This window comes from Ahaetulla prasina, chromosome 1 (assembly GCF_028640845.1).
Source record: "Ahaetulla prasina isolate Xishuangbanna chromosome 1, ASM2864084v1, whole genome shotgun sequence".
NCBI lineage: Eukaryota > Metazoa > Chordata > Lepidosauria > Squamata > Colubridae > Ahaetulla > Ahaetulla prasina.
The window spans coordinates 94908149-94931886 of NC_080539.1; the positions used below are offsets into that span (position 1 = coordinate 94908149).

A 23738-nucleotide genomic window follows, 5' to 3' on the forward strand; every position below is an offset into this window, starting at 1 on the left:
ACAGTGTCTTAAGGGGTGGCCGCATGGTACCTTAACACATCTGCATCTCTCCTGTAAATCCTGCATCTGTGCTTTCCCTTCCCCACAGCTGTAGTGACATCATTGGAAAAGATGTGTACCACTTCAGGAGTTGCACTCAGATAATACAGGTAGTCCTCAACTTACGATCACGATTGAGCCCAAAATTTGTGTTCCTAAGTGAAACTGTTGTTAAGTGAATTTTGCCCCATTTTATGGCCTTTCTTGCCAGAAGAAAGTTAAGTGAATCACTGCACTTGATAACCCATTTGTTAAGTGAATCTGGCTTCTCCGTTGCCTTTGCTTATCAGAAGGTCACAAAAACTGATCACATGACTCTGGAACGCTGCAACCGTCATATTTATGAGTCAGTTGCCAAGCATCTGAATTTTGATCATCTGACCATGGCGATACTGCAATGGTTGTAAGCAGGGGTGAAATTCAAAAATTTTCCCTACCTGTTCTGTGGGCGTGGCTTGGTGGGCGTGGCAGGGAAGGATTCCGCAAAATCTCCATTCCCACCCCACTCCAGGGAAAGGATATTGCAAAATCTCCATTCCCACTCCACTCTGGGGCCAGCCAGAGGTGGCATTTTCTGGTTCTCCAGACTACTCAAAATTCCCGCTGCCGGTTCTCCAGAACCTGTCAGAACCTGCTGAATTTCACCCCTGGTTGTAAGTGTGAAAAAATGGTCATAAGTCACTTTTTCAGTGCCATTGTAACTTTGAACGTTCACTAAATGAACTGTTGCAAGTTCAAGACTACTTTGTATGCAGGTATATGGAGCATGATAGGTGACTCCCAATAATCTACCTTTGCTTCCACCTTGGAAACACAGTGAATATTTTGAGAGACCAGGACACTCATTTTAAAAAATATTCTCTTTTCTGTAGAATTATGGCCTTGAAACAGACAACATGAAGAACTTGATTCTTAAGTTACGAGCTGCATCCAACAACCTGCAAAACTACATTGGTACCCGGAGGAAAAGTTCAAACTACGATGGAAATAGCTCACGCAAACCTCCTAATGAATTCCTTACCTCTGTGGTAGAACTCATTGGTGCTGCTAAGGCTCTGCTGACATGGCTGGACAGGTAGGAGTCTGTATCCTGTTAAACTCAGCAAACAAGGAGGTAATTCATGTGTTTAGGGGTGATCAATTCCTGGCTTATTAGTAATGTTTTTTCCCCCCCTCTTTGCCCATCTTTTTGCCAAGGCAGATATTTGAGTGAGCCAACAAAAGTACTTTTAAAAATATCTGCCTTTTTATATGAAACATTTCCAGTTAACACAGTTAACTGTGACCAAAATCCTTATGATGGTTACTAGGCTGGCTTTACATTTTGCAATTGATTCTTAAACAGCCATATGGGAATATTCAGAAGGCAGTATGATTGTGTGCAGTAGGGATTGTTCCCAGGTGAGAAGATGCAAGATTGTAGCCTGGATTGCCTAATTCCTCACCAAGGCATGAAAGGAAACCAAGTCAGAGGCCTAAAAAGAAATATATTAAGAGAAATATCTACTTTCTAGCTAATATTATGGATTACAGCAGGGTTCCTCAAACTTTTTAAACGGGGCCAATTCACGGTCCCTCAGACTGTTGGAGGGCCGGACCTGCTGGGTGGGTGTGTCTGGGTGGTCATGTGACTGGGTGGGTGTGGCTAGGTGGGTGTGGCTAGGTGGTCATGAGACTGGGTGGGTGTGGCTAGGTGGTCATGAGACTGGGTGGGTGTGGCCAATTCAGCAGTCCATTAAACATTAGACACAAATTAAACTTCAATATGTTATGCTCCTGGGGGTGGAAAGCAGGTTAGTAACGGGCTGTAGCTGCCTTGGGGGGGCAAGGAACTTCTGTTTTTGTGTGTGTGTGTGTGTCTGTGGAGGCTCCACACGTTCTGTTTTTTAGCCTCCTTGGCCTCCAGAAAGCAGTTGTCCTGTGCTGTCGGGTAGGTGGGACGATGTGAGCAGGGCAGCTTTGTCCTGCGCGAGCCGGATTAATGGCTTCGGGGGACCATATCCGGCCCACGGGCCATAGTTTGAGGACCCCGGATTACAGTGTAGTGACAACTGCAATGGAAGATGGCAAGTATCTTGAGAAGATCCTGCTAGCGTCTGAGATTTGGAGATAGCACAGAACATCTTGCATTTTTCCAGCTTGTGAGACAGGAAATATAGAGGAGAGACATTCTGAGAGAAACTTCAGGGTGTCCTTCAGTTGGACTTCATTCCCAGACTTGGGTCATATTTGTTGTTCCTTCCTTTCTACCTGTCTGTCTACTTACATACCTGCCTGTCTGTCTACTTACGTACCTTCTAGAAGGCTGAAATGTCCTTTTGCAAGCAGAGAAGTACGCTTGCATTTTTGTGATTGCAAACTACATTCAAAGATTAGACCTAACCAAACAAGGACAAAAGAGTTAACATTCAGTACAACCATTGGGGTGCAATATTTGGAGGTGAAGCAGCCAATGGTACTTCAGATCTGGCGTCAGTTCTCTTACCTTACCTGTTAGCTATCCTTCAAGGAACTGCTTCTTTTTCCTTAATCATCAGCTGTGAAAACTTAGGAAAATAGTTCAGTTCAGGAATATTCTTAACTCAAACATTTTCTGGAGCCCAAACCTTACCAGCCCAGGAAAGGTTATGACTCTTTCAAGGAGCTGCAAAAAAAGCAAGGGACAGCAAGGGACTCAGTCCTAACCCTTAGCACTTTGATTGCTTCAAATCCAAACTCTGCTCATATCATTTTTGTCCTCTCAAGAGCCTTCTGAAGCAATTTATGCTGCTGAGAGAAAAACGTCCTGCATCAGATCCTTTGGTGCAGGGGTCTCCAACCTTGGCAACTTTAAGCCCGGAGGACTTCAATTCCCAGAATTCCCCAGCCAGCTGGCTGGGGAATTCTGGGAGTTGAAGTCCTCCGGGCTTAAAGTTGCCAAGGTTGGAGACCCCTGCTTTGGTGAACTTCACAGATGAATGAAAAGGTGATCCTGGGTCTTCCAAGTTGTAATCCATCAGTTTTGCAGGGATCCCATTCAGTTTCTCACTCACATAAAATTGCTGTTTGAGTACAAAGGGGCTACAGGGAAATAGCTTTACCTTTGCATTTTGCGGTATATTCTTTTTTTTCTGTGTATACACATGCACACAAACACACACACATCAGTAGGGAGTGGCAGGGCAAGTTAACTATATATATATATGTGGAGCAAACCTCACACTCATCAGCACTGATGATGTTACATAGTTGGATAACTTTATTTATTCATTACATTTATAGGCCACCCGTCTCACCAATAAAGTGACTCTGGGTAGCTTCCAAAATAGTAAAAATATAAATATAAAAAGAGATACGATCAAGACTTAATTTAACTAAAATGAAGGGGGCAGATGGCATGGGGTTCTTCCTTACAAGCAAGCAACCAAACTCAGAGAGCACTACAGAGTCCATGTTGCTCTTTCTCCAGATTTCAGAGCAGCCGTTTCTAGCAGGATAACCGCTACATCAGAGCAGACTCCCCACTCCAGTTTAGCGTGTTGGAGGCTTCCTGGTACAATTGTTTCCCCTGGATTTATCAAGAGAGAGATGTTTCTGCAGGATGAAAGGCAGCTCATATACCATCGCTACCTCCCAGGCTGATTTTGTCTCTGCCTTGACCTCTCCTGCAGATACTGAGAGAATCAGGTGACTGGCTCTCTAAAAGGGCTTTTGTTTTCCAAAGCAATTCTATTTTAGAATGAGATTAAATACAAATATTATCTTTAAAAAGTAACTTTGTATTTTAATACAGGACCTTGCGTTTCTGTGGGCTGTTCATAAATTGCTATGAGAATTGACTTTCAAACCAAACACGTTCAGTGGATGTTGTCGTTCATTAATTTGTATCCTTTGGTTTTGCTGCCAAGAGATAAGTGATGTTTTCGTCTCTAGCCTAGCCAAGCGTTCATCTTTGTTTACTTTCTCCCACAGATCAGTCAGAATCATTTGTTCCTATGTGAAAAAGTGGAGTGAGGGGCAATTGATAATGCTATGGCAGCGGGAGCATTTTTAGCTACTTTTAATGCCTAATTTGGGAGCAAATAATCACTGGATCCGGGGTTAGAAAGTACTTCTCTTTGAGGTCTCTGCTGCTCTCTGAGCTTGGTTGTTTTCTTGCAGATGTTTCATTACCCAAATGTAACATCATCAGTGCTGCACATCAATTAATGTGCAGCACTGGGTTGCTACCAGTTCGCCCTTGATCTTGAATTACTGACAGCAGATCCAGCTGAAGAGAATTCAAAGTGGGAGGATCCTCGCTTCTGGAGATCTGAGAGGCAACGCCAGCAGAAGGAAGGGAGGGGCAGGCCTGGATAAATGCTGAGTCATGGAACCACACCCCACAGCCTATATAAAGGACCTGCTTTTGGCATTCCAACCTTGAGTTAAGCAAAGTCTCATCTAGTTTGCTGATATCGGACTCTATCGCTGAAGTCACAACTTGGACTCCTGCCTGCCCTGAGAAACCTCGAAGGAATTTGGCAAACTGCAGAGGCTTCGTTGCCACGTTTTAGCTGCTTTTAAAGCCTAATTTGGGAGCAAATAATCACTGGATCCGGGGTTAGAAAGTACTTCTCTTTGAGGTCTCTGCTGCTCTCTGAGCTTGGTTGTTTTCTTGCAGATGTTTCATTACCCAAATGTAACATCATCAGTGCTGCACATCAATTAATGTGCAGCATTAATGCAACAATCAGTAATGAAACGTCTGTAAGAAAACAACCAAGCTCAGAGGACCTCTCATTTCAACCCTAGACTGCAAATATTCTCCTTTATTATAGTTCACTTGTTTTTCACCCATGCCAACTTGGAGATGTGTGGACTTCAACTTCCAGCATGCTGTCTGGGGAATTCTGGGAGTTGAAGTTCATACCAGTGGTGGGTTGCTACCAGTTCGCCCTTGATCGGGCGAACCAACAGCATTGGGTGGCTGTTGTGCCTCGTCCTCCCTCCTCTCCTCAGCCGGGCCTCTCCCCAGCCAGGCCTCTCCCGTCTCCACCCGGGCCTGTTATCAGACTCGGAGTCTGATAATGAAGATGAACAGCCTGTTATGCGTCCAGCCCCTGGCCCTGGCCCCATGCCCGGAGAGGATGTCAGGAGTGAACAGAGAAGCCCGAGAAACTTCACTCCTACAGCATGTGAGCAGGAAGCCAGCCACGTGCTGGAATTACTGTCAGCAGATCCAGCTGAAGAGAATTCAAAGTGGGAGGATTCTCGCTTCCGGAGATCTGAGAGGCGACGCCAGCAGAAGGAAGGGAGGGGCAGGCCTGGATAAATGCTGAGTCATGGAGCCACACCCCACAGCCTATATAAAGGACCTGCTTTTGGCATTCCAACCTTGAGTTAAGCAAAGTCTCATCTAGTTTGCTGATATATCGGACTCTATCGCTGAAGTCACAACTTGGACTCCTGCCTGCCCTGAGAAACCTCGAAGGAATTTGGCAAACTGCAGAGGCTTCATTGCCACGTTTTAGCTGCCTTTAATGCCTAATTTGGGAGCAAATAATCACTGGATCCGGGGTTAGAAAGTACTTCTCTTTGAGGTCTCTGCTGCTCTCTGAGCTTGGTTGTTTTCTTGCAGATGTTTCATTACCCAAATGTAACATCATCAGTGCTGCACATCAATTAATGTGCAGCATTAATGCAACAATCAGTAATGAAACATCTGTAAGAAAAAAACCAAGCTCAGAGGACCTCTCATTTTGACCCTAGACTGCAAATATTCTCCTTTATTATAGTTCACTTGTTTTTCACCCATGCCAACTTGGAGATGTGTGGACTTCAACTTCCAGCATGCTGTCTGGGGAATTCTGGGAGTTGAAGTTCATACCAGTGGTGGGTTGCTACCAGTTCGTCCTTGATCGGGCGAACCAACAGCATTGGGTGGCTGTTGTGCCTCGTCCTCCCTCCTCTCCTCAGCCGGGCCTCTCCCGTCTCCACCCGGGCCTATTATCAGACTCTGAGTCTGATAATGAAGATGAACAGCCTGTTATGCCTCCAGCCCCTGGCCCTGGCCCCATGCCCGGAGAGGATGTCAGGAGTGAACAGAGAAGCCCGAGAAACTTCACTCCTACAGCGTGTGAGCAGGAAGCCAGCCACATGCTGGAATTACTGACAGCAGATCCAGCTGAAGAGAATTCAAAGTGGGAGGATCCTCGCTTCCGGAGATCTGAGAGGCAACGCCAGCAGAAGGAAGGGAGGGGCAGGCCTGGATAAATGCTGAGTCATGGAGCCACACCCCACAGCCTATATAAAGGACCTGCTTTTGGCATTCCAACCTTGAGTTAAGCAAAGTCTCATCTAATTTGCTGATATATTGCTGAAGTCACAACTTGGACTCCTGCCTGCCCTGAGAAACCTCGAAGGAATTTGGCAAACTGCAGAGGCTTCATTGCCACGTTTGATACGGACTTCCTTGACCCGGTCATCGGAGGGGGAGTGAGATACGACAGTGGCTCTGCCCATTTGCCCATGTGAGTGCGAGCGCGCCCATGAGCGAACCAGTAGCAACAGGTTTTGAAACCCATTACTGGTTCATAAATCTTATAATCGACAAGATTGAGAAACACCGCCTTACAGAAACAAATGAAATACACCAGATATATTACTGGCAGGGAAGCACTTGTTAGAACATTAAAGAACCCTGCAAGATGGAGAGATTACTGACTTACTTTGTAGATTCCCAATTATAGTAGGCTCAAGGACTCTTGTTGGTGGACAACAAGATCATTGTATCATTAAGCCATCCAGTTGAGCTGATATTATATACCATGTCATGATAGCCATGAAATGACCATAAAAAGAGATTGTAACTGAGTAAACAGACATGTACTACAAATACCTACTGTTTTCTGCTGGATTCCCTTTTTTCCCATTTTTCTGTCTCTCTTTTTTCTTCTTCTCTTGATCAGTATTGGCTGTCTGTTGTAAACATAGCTGCTTCTCCTTTTTCACTGAGTTGCAATGTATCCAGCTTTGTGCCACAAGCTGTAATGCAGCCTCTATAGAATCTTCATTCTTTCAAAGGTTGTTGTTGTTCAGTATGTGTCTTTGCTGACTGGCAACACCTCTTTAGGGTTCTCAGTTTCAGCAAGTGGTCCCACATTTGAATCTGGAATTGCTGAGGATAAAATGTGCTATATAAATAAGGTTCTCTTTCATTAACGAGATGTTCAGCCTCAGGAAATTGTGTATGGACTAGAAAATGGAGAGGAATTTGGTTTGTGAAATGTGTCACTCCTTCCAAATACTCTCCTGTCAGTTGGATTCGTATCACGATAATAGCTGTTTTTGGTGGGCTACCTCCAAAGTAAATCTTTTTTGATTCTTGTGTTTTTTGTGTCTTAAGAACGGTGGATTTTGATTTATTCAGTCAAGTGTATTGATTTCCTAACAGGCATTGCAATAGCCAATGTGAACTAACTGAAGGCACACACAGATAGGCCTGGAGTAATATTTAAATGGGAAGAGGCTATAATTCATTGGAAGATTGTAGTGGGAGTTTATCTCAGATCAGAAAGCCATAATCAGTGAGAATAGACAGTATTGACTCAAGATGTATCCTGTGGTGGTGGGTTTCAAAATTTTTTACTACTGGTTCTGTGGATATGGTTGGTAGGCGTGGCATGTCTTGGTGGGTGTAGCTTGGTGGGCATGGCAGGGGAAGGATACTGTAAAATCTCCATTCCCTCCCCACTCCAGAGGAAGATTACCCCAAAATCCCCATCAGCTGGGACTTGGGAGGCAGAGAATAGACGGGCGGGGCCAGTCAGAATTTTTACTGCCGGTTCTCCAAACTACTCAAAATTTCCGCTACCGGTTTTCCAGAACTGTCAGAACCTGCTGAAACCCACATCTGCTGTAGGTAGACTTCTTCAACTTAGGCTCAACTGTTGGTGACCTCATGGGCATTTCCAAATAGGTAGTAATATGGAAATAGTTTGTCACTCTCTTCTGGATTTTTTTTTTTGGGGGGGAGGGTGGGTTGTATTTCAGTTCCTTCCCAGTTTAAACATTAATAACCCTGGGATTTCTTTGTAGTCTCTTATCCAGCCGTTAACAAAGTCCAGTATTGCTTAGCTTCCAACCTCAAGACAGATACCATCCATGTGAATGTTTTATGTTTGTAAGAAAGCTATTCCCTGTTCAGCTGCTGGGGTCAAGGATGATGGGGAGATCTGTTCCCAGTCAGAGGTCTCTGCTGCTCAAAACACCCCGTTACAGATTGCGTTTATAACTTGTTCTAACCAGGGTGAAAAAATACCTTTCTTTTCCCCTGGGTGGCATCAATACTTTCTTGGTATTATGTGTTAGCTTAGTTTTAAAAATAACTGTTAAATTTGGACTGAAGTTTGCATTTTAACAAGCTTAGCTTTTAGGGAGTAATTACATACTTAGAACAATTGCTTCTATTTTTGTTTTTCCCTATTCGCCTATGGAAATTCCTTGTCATGCCTCATAAGTTTTGATCAGTGGTTCACGGATCTGGTAGCATATTACTAGGAGTAAGCTCCATTCTCTTTCACCACACATAATATAGGTGGTTCTCAATTTACAACCATTCGCTTAGTGACCATTTGAAGTTACAATAGCACTGAAAAAAAGTTGACTTAGAATGGTTTTTCACACTTACAGCCATTGCGGCATTCTCATGGTCATGTGATCAAAATTCGGACGCTTGACAACTGGTCCATATTTATGATGGTTGCATTGTCCCGGGGTCATGTGATCACCTTTTGCGACCTTCTGACAAGCAAAGTCAGTGGAGAAACCAGATTCATTTAACAACTTGGTTACTAATTTAACAACTGCAGTGATTCACTTAATAAACAAGATTGTAAAATGGGGCAAAAGTCATTTAACCTCTGTCTTGCTTAGCAGCGGGAATTTTGGGCTTAATTATGGTCATAAGTTGAGGACTATCGGTACCTGTATGAGGGTTGGTCTCTTGAGCTTGCAATGGCATAAGGAAGGTCATCTTTAACCCTTAATGTAGGCTTTGGAAAGGCCTACAAGAGGAGCGTATCCTTTCCAATGCGCAACTCCACAAATATGGACGTTAGGGGAAAGAATTAGAATTAGAACTTGTGCCCTTTCGTTTCTTCTGAACTACTCGGTTTCTGCACAAAAGATACTTTAGTTGGAAAACTACAGTAAAATAGACCTTGCCTTTTCCCAGATGTAGTAATCTTCAGCAAATCCCCAAAACTCTGATTATAAGTTATTGTAAATAGTCATGAAGTGTGATATGATGACCCTGCACAAACCAATATATGACAATCAACACATAGTAGCACTGCAGGGGTGAGTTCTACTTACCTTTACTACTGGTTCGCAGTGGGATACGCGCAGAAGCTTCCTGATGATGTCGGGGTCAGTGGGCGGAGCCTCTCCCGGTTTTACTACCCGTTCGCAAGAACCGGTCTGAACTGGGGGCAACCCACCACTGTAGCACTGTCATACAAAGTAAGATTCTAGTAATGACTGTTGTTGTGTGGCCTCTTCTTTCCTTAAAGGCTCATTCTTGTCTTGCCACAGGACTCCATTTACTGGGATAGCTGACTTTTCTGTGACAAAGAATAAAATCATTCAGCTGTGTTTGGATCTTACCACCACTGTTCAGAAGGTCAGTTTAAGAGAGTGTGTATGTCTGTTCTCTTTCTCCGCTGTTATTCTTCCTAAATTTCCCAAAGGAATGCAGAACAGTAGATATACAGAAATAATTGTAATATAATTTAATGAGCAGCTTAGTGATACATGTGAGTTTTGGATTTTGTATGATCAGATCAAGCAGCTTTGGTTCAAACTGTTCCCTGTTATTATTGTTTTGGTCTCCCAAAGCTAATACTATTATTTTAACAAGGATTTTTTTTAATTAACTAGTTACTTAGGAATTATAAGTTCATTAGATTTTTAATTCTAACAGTATCTTTGTAGCAGCTGTTCGTTGCTAACTGCCACTGTTAGAATCTATAAAAACATAAGGCCTTAACATATAATTTTCTCCAGGTTTTTACTGGTAATACCTCGTAATTTTTTTGAAAAGGCCAGAATAGTAGGAGGCATTCCATAAAGCAAAGCAGTTACAGCCCTGAGTAATTTATACACAGCAGCTCATTTTTGCTAGCGATCACCATGCCTCTGCAGCAACAGGCGGGCCAGGGCCACCTTGCCCGCCTACACCACCTCCGTGTGTTGTGCATGGAAGGGGCCTCTGCCGCTCTCGCCACCCTCCCTTCCCACTTGGCTGCAGACGTCCGGCTGCCAGAAGCAACCTCCCAAAGCAACCCCACCACAGTTCGCTTTCGTTCCATGGTGCGAGAAGGAAGAAAGTGAACGGCAGAGCCGGGATGGTGCTCCAGGAGGGCAGACAGGCCGTGGATGTCCTGGGGCTGCTGCACATGCACATGCACACGTGCATGTACCGCACCTCTGCCGTTAGATTTCTTCCTTCTCCCACCACAAAACGAAAATGAATGGCAGCACGGCCAGTGCACATGTGCAGCAGCCCCAGGACGTCCGTACAAGTGCAGTGACCTGCTCTTAGTCAAGATGAAGGGTTACCCGCACTGGCCCACTTGGGTAAGCACTGTCGCCCAGGCCAAAGAGAAAGTGCTGTGGGATCCGCAGTGGTGTGGCTGGGCCTGGCCCTCTCCCATACGGGGGGGCTGCTGCCCCGCCGGCCACCACCAGCTTCCACCCCTCTTGCTCTACTTCTCCGCCGCTGGGAAGCGTTGCCACAGCTGAGCCTCCTTCCCTCAGAGCGCCGGACTTCATGGGCCGAGTTCCCAGAGTGGCGCTGGCAGGCAGGTGGCTGGGTGGGAATCCAGTGGGCTGCTTCCGAGCCCCAAGCCCTGTGGAGCCGGCCCGGGTGGAAGGCGGCCTTTTCCGCAGCATCCCCCTCCCCTCTTTGGATCACCCTGTGAGGGGGCAACGGCTCTGCCTTTGCAGAAACGGTGCGGGATGAGTGAGTGGCAACTGAGGGCGTGATCAGCCAGTGATCGCTGGCAGTTTGGTGACCCAAGCCACATGTCCACTACCGAACCGGTCCGGTAGCGGAGTCCGAACTGGTAGCATTTCACCCCCGGAATGACGTCGAGCTGGCCACGTCCATCCCAACTCCCCCAACACAACCCTGATGCAGCCCTCAGTGAAATCGAGTTTGACACCCTTGAAATAAGAGATGCATTCAAATGTAGAAACAGTTTAAAGTCAGACTAAACATAACAGCTGAAAGATCCAATAAATATTTTAACTCATGGCTCATGGCTGGGTCTAAAAACCTCTCTCTGAATGTATAGGGCTTATGGGCGGCAGTAGCTTCACTCTATTCAGTGGCTGCTAATATTTGTTTTTTCTCCAGCCACCCTTGCCTTTATTGTCACTTTCTACAGTAGACACACACAGGATTAAAAAGACTATGCTCTAAATATAGGTGTGATTATAGCTATTTTCAGCTGAAGCCAACTTTCCAGGACTGCGCATTTTAGGGTCTTTTCTTTTCCCAATAATGGCATGGTCATTTCTTCTTGCTTGGATCAAGATGAATTATTTTAAGCTGTAACCAATTGAGGTGACTGCTGACAGAGAGCCATCAGGTGATCCAGGTGAGATTTTTGCCAGTGGAACAAGAAGTAAAGACTATTTTTATCTCCTTAACTCCCATATCTGTTGTGCAGAATTATCTGTGCAGTAGGGAGAGGAAAATAGCTCCCCCTCCCAAAAATCCAAAAATCCATTTTCCTCTTCCAGTGACAGGAATCTCTGATGGTTATCTGATGTTATCTGCTGTTGAAGACTCTGGGATGCAGCACTTAATTGGATACTACCTTAAAATCTTGTGCTTGCTAGCATGTCTACTTTGCCATTCTGGCTCAGATAGTTCCTTAAAAGGAGAAGAAAGTGAAATCTTCTAATTCTTCATTGCTCCTGTTGAATAAATGATACCTTGTATCAGGGATGAAATGTAAAATTTTGATACTACCGGTTCTGTGGGCGTGGCTTGAGGGGTAATGTGATTGGGTGGGCTTAGCCAACTTTTTAAAAAAACTTTTAAAAGCATTTTTTTCTACAACCTTTTCGGCTGAAGAGGTTGTAAAAAAATGCTTTTAAAAGCTTCTGGTGATCAGGCAACTCAGCTGGGATCGCCAGAACCCTTTAAAAGCATTTTTACAGCCTCTTTGACTGAAGAGGTCTGAAAAGGTTGACTGAAGAGGTTGTAGAAAAAATGCTTTTAAAGGGTTCTGACGATCCCAGCTGAGTTGCCGGATCATCAGAACCCTTTAAAGGCATTTTTTTTAACAGCCTCTTCAGCCGAAGAGACTGGTAAAAAAAATACTTTTAAAGGGTTCTGATGATCCCAGGTGAGTAGCGCGCTCATCAGAGGCTTTTTTTACTTTTAAAAGAAAAAATGCTTTTAAAAGTTAAAAAAAACCACCTCTGATGATCACATGGCTCATCTGGGCATGCCGGGATTGATTTGACAATGAATCACTAAAGCTGCTGCCCATTATTTTTAAGTGGATGGATGATTTGCCCATAAGAAGCCCTTATTTCGATGAAAATCATTGTTTTACATTACTTTTTTTTACATTGTGTGTTCGGAAGATGGACTGGCGTTATTGTAGTTGTAGAGCACATGCCTGACATGTTAGATTGAGTGCCTTGTTCCATTGTCCTGATTCTTCCTTAGCATCTCTGGTTAGAATTGGGAAATAGTTGCTTCTGAAGCCCTGGAATATTACCTAGTTTGGGTTATGGAACATCTGCAAGAAAACATCCAAGCTCAGAGACCATCAAGGACCACTCATTTCAGCCCTGAGTTTTTAAGTATTCTCCTTTATTGATGCTTCCCTTTTCTCTGACTTACAGCAATGTTTTTCATCCGTGTCAATTTAAAGAGGTGTGGATTTCCAGCATGCTGTCGGAAGAATTCTGGGAGCTGAAGTCCATACTTCAAGTTGAAGTCAAGGTTGATTTTAAGCTGCCAGTCTATTGAGGAACTAATAGTTCAACTTTATGCTTCCTTTAACCAACTATTTTATTTTATGCGAGGCTTTGACTAAATGGCTTATAAAAACATTTTGAAACCAACAGTTAGGATTCTTGCTGAAGCTTCTGCAGAGAATTAGATTTTTGGTTCATTGTTAAAAAAACTTCTGCATTGTCAATCTCTTATGCTGCAGACATATTTTAGTGACTATCAAGTCAAAATTACAGTTTGATGCTATATAAGGATCTTCCAGTAATAGAATACATTCTTTTCTTTTTAAAGGACTGCCTCATAGCTGAAATGGAAGATAAAGTTCTCAATGTAGTAAGTATAAATGTTTATGTTTAATTCATTTTTTGAATTCCTTTCTGTTAAGGACTTTTTTATGATTGAAAGCAGCTTTACTTATTATGAAGCTCAATAGGAAGAGCAGGCATCTATGGCTCCTTATTGCATAGTTTCCAGGCTTATCTAATCGCCTAAAATGAGAAAGTCCAAACTATTTTTGGATCCAAAAGTTTTGATATGTAGCTTGCCTAGTTGAAGGCTAAAAATGGGACAAAGTGGAGGCTACATTCAAACATTTTCCTATATTCTTTCATGGTTTTCATCTGCTCTGAAATGCAAATACAAGTCTGCACATTATTCTGGATTCTCAGTTGATAGCATTTTTTGTTTTTCAAAGAAACACATAACGACTCCTATCCTGTCATTGCAAGACTCATGACTAAATACACCAAGGTTGAATATAAAGGATATTGGCCCATCGAATGGGGAGTTTATATTCCTTTTCTGTGTGAGCAGAGAAATTTCAGGACAGGAAATAGAAAACAACGGAAGCTGCTTGTAATGTGACCCACAGAGCAAGCAAATGAAAGATCCTTGTCCAGTTGCATTGTTTCTGCTCTCCCTTCAATCTACTCAACCCTGCTGAGTTTCAGGAGAGCTTGTCAAACCTGGCTCTTTAATAGAACCATGGATCTGTTGTAAGTTGGGGACCTCCTGCCTAGGTTGTATGGATGCTTACTTATGGTTCTTTATGGTTCTTTGTAATTCTTTTTCCTGCTGTGGCTCTTTTGTCATATGGCTTTATTGTTTTAAACGTCTTACTGAAAGAAGAGGATACTACACATTCAGAATCTCACTGGACCGCAGTGGCATATAAATCCCAAGGAATAGTATTATTAATGTAATATAGATGGAAAGGATTTCTGTTCTTTTTTTTTCTTTTAGTCACTGCCTTGCATACAATTACTGGTGCAAAGGGATGCTGGCGTGATAGCGTGGCAGTGTGTTTTGAGGTCTCCAATGGAGGAAGGAGGGGAACAGTTTTGCTTCCACAGAGCTCAGAACTGTTCTGGGAATGGAAGTTTAAGGGGATCACACAACAATACATTAGAACAGTAGAAAAATGCTCTTTTGAATCAGAAGTGATGTGAAAGGAGAATTTTTCAAATACATTTGAGGCAGTCTTGTGACTGGAATAGGGATGCAGTGACCTGCATTCAATATTTTGTAATGGTTAATCATTGCTTCCTCCTTTTGACATGAATCAGGCTGTGTTCTTTGATAAGACCTTCCGCCTGCCAGAGAGATGGGGAGGAATTCACAGCATCTAAAAATACTCACACCTCCATTCAAAACAGAACAATTGTTGATTACCCTCCATAAAGAAAATCCACACGCCCTTCTATTTATGCATTATGGTTCTTTCAATACTCTTACTTTTTATAGTAACATTGTTTGGTGTGTGTCTGTGTGTAAGCGTAATTGCTTTCAGCAACTGTGTTCTAACAACATGAGAAGCTTACAATGCATGTCTATCTGGCTCACTGGCTCCTTTTCATTGGCCCATATCCCTTTCTGGTCTAGTAGTCATGATTGTTTCATTAGTGTCATAGTGTGTGTTGGGTTGGAGTTTTAGACCCTGACATGCGTCCTGTATCAGTAGCAGGGTGGATTTGATTTAAATCAAGTCGATTTAAATCAAGATTTAAATCACAATTTAGATCAGGATTTAAATCAGTATTAGAAAGGCTTGATTTAAATCAACTCAATTTAAATCATATTTTTTATGTCATCTCTTCCACAGAGGCTCCTCCTCTGACCTGCTGTTGACTCACTGACAGTCCCATTCACTTTAATGGGACAGCTGGTGATGCGGCAGTGACACAACAAGGTGAGGAACGTGGCAGGCAGCAGGTGAGTGGATGCCTGCTGCCATGATGGATCTGAAATGACAGATGCTCTTTAATGTTACATATACGAGTTGCTTAAGGTTCCACTTTCATTTTTACTGCTTGCCCTTCCTTCTCACACTTAGAGCCTGGTGGTACAGATGCATTTCTCTTCAAACAATCATACAGTTTGTAGTGTACATAGATTTGCAAAACAATGGGATAAAGGAATATTCCTGAATTTTGTTTTATGATTTATCTCATGGTTATTATGAAATTGTGTGAATGCATCAATGCAGGACATGTTATCTCAGCTTGCAGAGCTTGGATTCATTGAATAAGTTTATCAAAAATTAACTATTGCAGAATATACAGCTTCATGCTACATAGCTAAGCTTCATTTCATGCTGAATAAACTAAATTATTAATGTATTAAATAGAAAACTAACTTTAGAAAGATTTTTACTCCAAAAGCATTTTATTAAAATAAATGTGATTTAAATAAAAAAAAATCCAATTTAAATAAAATCCGATATTTTTGATTTTTAAAAAATCATCGATTTTTATCCACCCTGATCGGTAGTAACATCACCACAAGGGAGATGTGTTTTGGCTTTGGGGCAATTTTCCGAAATAGTAGGTAAGAGTCAACTTACTAGTCAAATTCCAATGTTTGTATACACTGTTCCTGGCTTTTGCAATATGAGGTGGCAGGAGTGAATATTACTGAGGCTGTAATTGTTTGTACTAGATGCAAGACACAGATAAATGCTGTTTCTCTAATAAATTATGGAAGTGGAACTTGCAACAATACAGTGTATTGTTATATATGTACGTATTGGTGAATAAGGATAAAAGCTGGGCACTGATTGCAAGGAGAAGCTGGAAGTACAAGGCTGAATAGGTATTAGATAAGTATTGGAGAATTACAGTTGATTGATTATTGGGATTAATAGATTATTCTGACTGACAGTGGAGATGCACATGTAGGGTGATTGCATTCATTTGTTATAGTGGGCTGTAAATAAAAGCATCTTTTCTTTAATTTTTGGGATGTTTGTATTTATAAACTCAGCAGATCTCAAAACTGATTCCTCTTCTTGATTATTCCTTGATTTTCTGAAATAATGTTTCACAAGGGTCTTTGAAGTTTGTTCTGTTGATTTCATCTTTTTTTGCCTCATATATATATGACATTTGCATCCTTTTAAAATGTGAGATGATGTGGAAACAATTCTGACTGTTTATTATTCAGGGAAAACATTGTAGACATTGATTGTGCAAAGATGCATTCCTTTGAAAAGATTGTCTCTTGGTCTTTCCTTCCTGAACCTTCTACAATTGTGTCAACATCTTTCCACTTCCCTGTTTGCTGCTGCCTTCATGTAACCATACTCTTGGCTAGCAATAGCACTTAGACTTTTGTACCACTCCATAATGCTTTACAACCCTCTTTAAGCAGTTTACAGAGTCAGCCTATTGCCCCCAACAATCTGAGTCCTCATTTTACTGAAGGATAAGAGGCTGAGTCAACCTTGAGCTGGTCAGAATCCACACCTCATTTCGGACATTAATACAATTGAGCGTGTCCAGAAATATTTTGCAAGAAGAGTTCTCCACTCCTCTGATCACAACAAAATACCTTATGCCACCAGACTTGAAATCCTGGGTTTAGAAAATTTAGAACTCTGCCGCCTTCGGCATGACCTGAGTATAACTCATAAAATCATCCGCTTCAATGTCCTTCCTGTCGAAGACTACTTCAGCTTCAATTGCAACAATACACAAGCACACAATAGATTTAAACTTAATGTTAACCACTCCAATCTTGATTGCAGAAAATATGACTTCAGTAACAGAGTTGTTAAAACTTGGAACACACTACCTGACTCTGTGGTCTCTTCCCAAAATCCCCAAAGCTTTAACCAAAAACTGTCTACTATTGACCTCACCCCATTCCTAAGAGGTCTGTAAGGGGCGTGCATAAGAGCACCAGCGTGTCTACCGTTCCTGTCCTAATGTTCCCTTTGATTGTATCCAATTCGTATGGTTATTTCATGCTTATACTTATATATACTGTTGTGTTTGACAAATAAATAAATAAAAATAAAATAAATAAAAAAGAATCGAATTGCTGGCAGTCAGCAGAGTTAGCCTGCAATACTGCATTCTAACCACCAAATCACCGCTGTGGCTGTTTTTCCTTATTATTTGACAGGAGGAAAACTCTTCTTGGATCCTTCAGTTGAGCATTCTATGATTGTTAATATTCTCTCAAATTACTTTGGGAGAACTTTTTAGTTCAGAAGGAAACACAAGTGTCTAGAAGAAAGAATCATATATTAATAGCCATTCAATATATGTACAGAGTAGGGAAGAGAAGAGATTTTTCTCTATGATCTTGATCTGTGGTTATGTATTTTTTTAAAAAGAAAGTTGTACACTATGCATTTGATGGAAGAGAGAAGTTTGACTTTTTTCTCTCCCATTTCATGCTGTAAATATCCTGCTGAAGCGAGGTAAATAGCAACTGAGAAGCAGGGATCACAATAGCAAAATTCCACAATGGGAAGACTTTGTTCTTCAACGCCTTTCTAAATCTGCTTCTCCTTGCCCAGCTTCAGTTTGCTCTAATTTTGATTCCCCCCCCTCCGTATTGTTAAATTTGCATCTCCAAGCCAAAAGTTTGGGATTCCAAACAATTCCAAAGCAATAAAATGTACTTTTCATTTGAAATATGCATCCATATTTGGGAATCCAAGGCAACTAATCTCATTATTTTTGAAATAAGTAAATACTATAAATGTTAAAACCTAAATATTAACATTGCCAACTCAAACAGAAATACATTTAAATTTTATTTAAATGTGCATTAAATGATTAATGTTGGATTTTCTTGGCGTATTCTATAATTTGATAACCACTAACATAATTAGACTAACTTTTTTTTCTTTAGAAAAAATCAGGTTTTTGGTTAATGTTGGTGACCAAACTTTTGGAAAATGTTCTCCTCTAACTTGATTTTCTGGGTATGTGATGAGATTGTAAATCTAGTAATTCCAGCTCTTGTCCGTCCTGATTGGAAATTTGCAGTACATCTGATGGGTATAGATGAGGGAAAGCTGATTTAGATATAGGAGAGGAGAATCTCCTGGTTAATTCAGGGTTTTCAGGTTAATTGGACTCGGCCTATATGTTATCATTTGTCCCAGAGGATTGCCAGTAAATATTATTTACTATCTTCCAGGCTTGTGAATGATAAACAGTTATAGCCATTTTGGATCATTTGTGTCCAAAATTAAAAAAGGACTTGAATTATGACTATATAATTTTTAGTTTGAAATAAAGTACCACAGCTTTATTACCAATGAAGTTAATGAAAGTTAACTTTGAGCAGATGATGTATCCTATGAATCTGGAACTAGCACTAAAGCTATTCTTAATTTAGGTTGCTATTTTCTTTTTTGGAGGGGCTGTGCATGAGACCAGCACCCCACCTCCTGAAATAATGTGTAAATCATGTTATTTTTTTTCTAGGCTAAGGTTTTGAATGGAATCTGTGATAAGACAATCAGGTCAACAACTGATCCGTTGATGAGTCAGGGTGCCTGTCTCGAAGAAGTTCACTTAAACAATATCAAACCTGGAGAAGGCTTGGTAAGAATATTTGCATTTCCTTGCTCTTCTAAATTGCTCACAGCTACTACTATAAAGTTTATTTAAAATAACGAAGTCTACTTTATTTTCTCAAAGCAGGAAGGGTAAAAAGAAAGTCAACATGGAGGCTATAATTGCACAATAGAAATCCTGCCCATTTTTTATATGTATCTTGTCCACAACATGTATGCACATATGAAAAGGAGTGGGCCATTATCTTGACATTTCTCTTTCACTGTCTGCCTCTTACACACATATAAACAAACAAACACAGAGACAGACAGACCAACAGACAGACAGACAGACCCGTGGACACACCTACTTAATTAGTTTGAATAATTCGTTTACATTGCAATCTGAAATATAAAAGTTGTAATTCTTCATGTCCAGGACTTTAAATTTTTTCCAATAGGGATTCCCACATGAAGTATCTTACTATATACAAGAGAACAGAGAAACACTTAAAAACAGAGTATTGGCCCTGAAAGGTCATTATGGAGTCCTATTAAGATTTGTCATTGCTAAAAATGTGAATATCAAGAGAGGATTGTGTGATTAATATTAAAGACTAATTATATTAAAATTGATTTGTTTTAGAGGAACATTTGAAATATTACGAACCTCTTGGTGGTCTATGCTCTCGCTTAGAAAACAATATTAAAAAGCTAAATTTGACAACCAGCATGTACTCTATTTTTTGGACTATAAAATGCTCCAAAGTATAAGATGCACCAAGCTTTTGGGGAGAAAACAAGAAAAAAAAATCTTTCTCCAGCAGGGCGGGACCAGCAGCCAGGCATGGGGAGTGACTCGGTCTGTATCCAATGGGATCGAGTCTGCTAGTTGAAAAGCACCTCCTCCTCCTGGTGCCTTCCAGCTTTCAGACTCGATCTGATTGGGAACAGACGCACTTCGGAGCTGCTTCCCTTTGAATTCTTCCCAAAGTAAGCTTTTCTTAAGTAATTAGGAGGGCGATTCAGCCCTATTTATTCCTTCCCAGCTGCTGGTATAGGGGTTGAGGCTCCCATTGTAGGTGAGCTCTCCCCCTCCCCAGCGAGAAAGGGCGATTCAGCCCGATACCGCTGGGGACAGCATAAGAAGCTGCTGGAAGAACGGGGAGGCTGTTAGGCCTCTATTACGCCTCCCGTGGCTGGCAAATTCGGCTGCCGATTTAAAACACAGCCGCGTGGCGGCTTTAATTAATATTAAGTTTGGGCGCTCCGGGTGCTTCCCGATCGCCTCGGCCTACCCATAAAGGGTCTAGGCCGCCAGCCTGCCCTTACCTGAGCTCTGGGCGTCTTTAATCAGGCCATTGATGGGCCTATTTTCCAGTCACCGGATCTTCGTGGGCGCTCCGGGCTTCATTCGATCGCTTGGTGACTCAGCAGGGCCTCTGCATCGATCTTGACTGGCTCTCCGGCCACTCACTGAGGCCTTCAGTCTGTGAGTATGATTACCCTTTTAGCCACCTCCGGTTTTACTAGCCACGTGGCAAAATACCTAGTAGGCCCTAGAGAATGGAAAAATTTCCCCACTGAATTTTTATTTAAATGGTAATTTAATTATAATTTGTCCTAGGTCATTTCTGTAATAGGCCTTGGCTTGGGCCTCTAAAGGCTCATAGGCCTCGCATCCAGGCCTTGTCCACGTGGGGTTTGAGGCCTAACTATCGGTTAGGCCTTTCAAGATGGCCGCCGTTCCTCCAGTCCGGCCTAGTAAAGGAAGCAACATCAGACCAGTCCAAGCCCAGGGCCTAGTGCTTGAGCTCTCATGCACCCACAAGGTCAGAGACACTTCAATCCTCCATTTCTAAGCCCCAAAAGGCTATTTCTAAGACTTCTGAAAGAAGGCCCTCCAACGCCAGAAGGCTATGGATAGGGCCATTGCTAGGGCAGTGAGGGAATCTGCTGATACTATACAGGAACAGCAATCCACCTCCTTACCAGTTCAGCCTCCTGTGCAGTCTCCTGGGGCTCCATTAACTTTATCTCCTGATATATCTGTAGACTCATCCCAACCTCTGCCCAATTCTGATTTATTCTGTCCTATTTCTGTATCTGAAATGGAGGTTTTACCTGCAGCCCGCCAGTACTTGAGTCAGCAGAGGTTCCTTCTAGTGCCACTATTCCAATGGGGCCTGTGAGTCACCAGGCAGTTGCCCCAGTGGCTAATGACCCTGCAGTTATGGCAGAAATGATTGCAGCTGCTGTTCAGAGGGTATTACTGCTTCCAGGCAGACAAGAACCCATTCATGGGTTTCAGAATATGTAGCATCCCAAACTAGTCACGATTTGGTGCAGGACTACTCCACACCTCAAGCTGAAGATTTCCAGGCTCATTCTCCATCTCGGGCCTCACTGGGGGATGAAGGGGACCTTAGGGATGAGAACCTCTCTGAGGATGAGGATTTGGTTCCAGACCAACCCTCCTTTGTGGGTCTCTTCAACCCACAATTATTTCGGTCTTTGCTACACAAGGCCAAGGTCACTACCCGGCTGGGAGTGGCCCGACCGGCCCCAATTCCCACCTCAGAGACCACTGATCCACCCATGGACTTGTTTTCAGTTCCGGTGGTCGAGTCAGAAGAGGTGCCTGCCCCCAAGCTCTTTGTGGAAGTAGTCGATAGGCAATGGAACACTCCTATAACTGGTCCTAATCCTAATGCCTTGGACCGTCGCTTGTATAATTTGGAACCTAACTTCCTTAAATTACTGCAAATCCCCACAGTTGATGCCCCAGTAGTTGCATTAGCAGGGCCATCTGTGGTCACAGGTCCTCCAGAGGAAACCCTTCGCCCGGAAGACAAACGGGCCGAACAAACCCTGATTAAGAGTCATCAGGCGGCTGCCTGGGCCGTTAGGGCCTCTTCCTCGGCCTCTTTCTTTAATAGAGCGGCCCTTTTATGGTTAAAACAGTTGCGGGACCGTTTACCAGTCACTGACTCCCGGTCACATCAGGACTTAAACAAGATTATAGCTGCCATCGAATACTCAGCCGATGCCACCCTGAATGCTTCTCGATTTGCTGCCAAATCGATTGGTTCCACAGTATCCTCACGCCGCCTTCTCTGGCTTAGGCGTTGGCAAGCCGACGCCAAAAACAAATGGAGGTTGGCCTCAGCCCCTTATTCGGGGACCTCACTCTTTGGAGCAGCCTTGGATCCTTTACTTATAGAGACCAAGGACAAGCGCAAAATCCTTCCAAGCATGTCCCGTTCAGACTCCAGACCAACCCCATATTTTCGTCCCTTCAGGCGGCTGATTCTAACTTTGGAAACTCCAGAACCCAAAGACCCTTCTCCCCAGACAGGGTAGACAGGATAGGCAGGATAGACAGGCAGGTCAAGGTCAGAGGGTTCCTTCAAGCGGCCCTTTCGGGAGAGGTCGCCCATTCAGGCGCTCACGTTGACTGCTTGCCCGTCCCTCCCATTGGGGGCAGACTGGCGCTCTTCGCCAGCCAATGGGAGGAGTCCACCTCGGACTCCTGGGTCAGGAGACAATCAGGTTCGGTCTATCCTGGAATTCCTCTCCACCCCCGGGCCATTTCGTCAGGTGCCCGTTATCTTGCAACCCGACGAACGGCTGCTCGTGGCATCGGCCATAAAACATCTTCTCTCAATTCAGGCCATCCAAAGCGGTGCCACGAGATCAGCACGGTCGGGGTTTTACTCCCGACTGTTCATAGTTCCAAAGCCCTCGGGGGGATGGAGAGCAATCCTCGACCTGAAGGCTCTGAACCGCCACATAGTCTACAGGCGGTTCAAGATGCAGTCACTCCAGTCCATCTTGGAGAGCATCAGGAGGGACTTCCTCACGTCAGTAGACCTGACGGAGGCATACTTACACGTCCCTATCCTTCCGGCTCACAGACGATTCCTCCGCTTATGCCACGGGGGTCTCCATTACCAATATTGTGCCCTTCCATTCGGGCTCTCCTCGGCCCCAGGGTCTTCTCAAAGCTAATGGCCGCTCTCACAGCGCATCTCCGGGCTATTCAATCAGAATCCAGGCTTATCTGGACGATCTCCTTATTCAATCTCGATCAGAGACCCTGGCGGCAGCGGATTTGTCCACAACCATTCAGGTTCTAGAAGCCCACGGCTTCTCGATCAACAAGGCCAAAAGTCACTTACATCCTACGAATCGAATCCAACACTTAGGGGCCATCATAGACACGATGAGGGCCGGGTCTATCTGTCACAGGAGCGTCTCACCAATTTACAGAATCTAGTCAGGGGTAACCAAGAGACGCCTTATTCCTTTAAAGACCCTTTCCCAACTCTTGGGAAACTGGTCTCCTGCATCGGCATTGTACCTTGGGCTCGTCTCACTGCAGGACACTGCAGTGGTTTCTACTCCCCTATCAAAAGGCACACACAGCTACGTCACCAATACTTGTCCAACTTCCACAACAAGTCAGACACTCTCTTTTATGGTGGATCTCCCCAGCCCTGTCAAAGGGCAGAGAGTTCAGGGAACCCCAACGCCTAATCTTGACAACAGATGCCAGTCTTCATGGCTGGGGCGCCCATCTGGGATCAAACATGGCTCAGGGTCAGTGGTCCCCAAGGGACCTGACCCACAACATAAACTGGTTAGAACTCAGGGCCATTCATCTGGCCTTACTATCGTTCCAGGACATTGTTCTCAATCAAGACATTCTAGTATTAACGGACAATGTGGCCGCAAAGGCTCATGTGAACCGCCTGGGGGGAACCCATTCTCAGCCTCTCTTGCAAGAGGCAGTGCAACTGGGTCTCTGGGCGGAGGCTCACCTGAGGTCCATACGGGCCTCTCATATATCAGGGGTGGCAAACACACAGGCCGACTGGCTCAGCCGAGTCTCAGTCGACCAGG

General features: G+C 43.4%; 1 protein-coding gene across 3 annotated transcripts in view; it reads left to right on the plus strand.

The window, feature by feature from the left end:
* CNKSR3 (CNKSR family member 3) overlaps positions 1–23738 on the plus strand; it is a 90356-nt gene that overhangs the window by 45503 nt on the left and 21115 nt on the right. For all 3 annotated transcript variants that reach the window (XM_058169105.1, XM_058169115.1, XM_058169095.1), the window contains 4 exons: positions 912–1114; positions 9595–9682; positions 13331–13372; positions 18763–18882. In XM_058169105.1, coding sequence (XP_058025088.1) covers positions 936–1114; positions 9595–9682; positions 13331–13372; positions 18763–18882 — 429 coding nt within the window. In that variant the 5' untranslated portion in view covers positions 912–935. The remainder of the gene's footprint in view (positions 1–911; positions 1115–9594; positions 9683–13330; positions 13373–18762; positions 18883–23738) is intronic.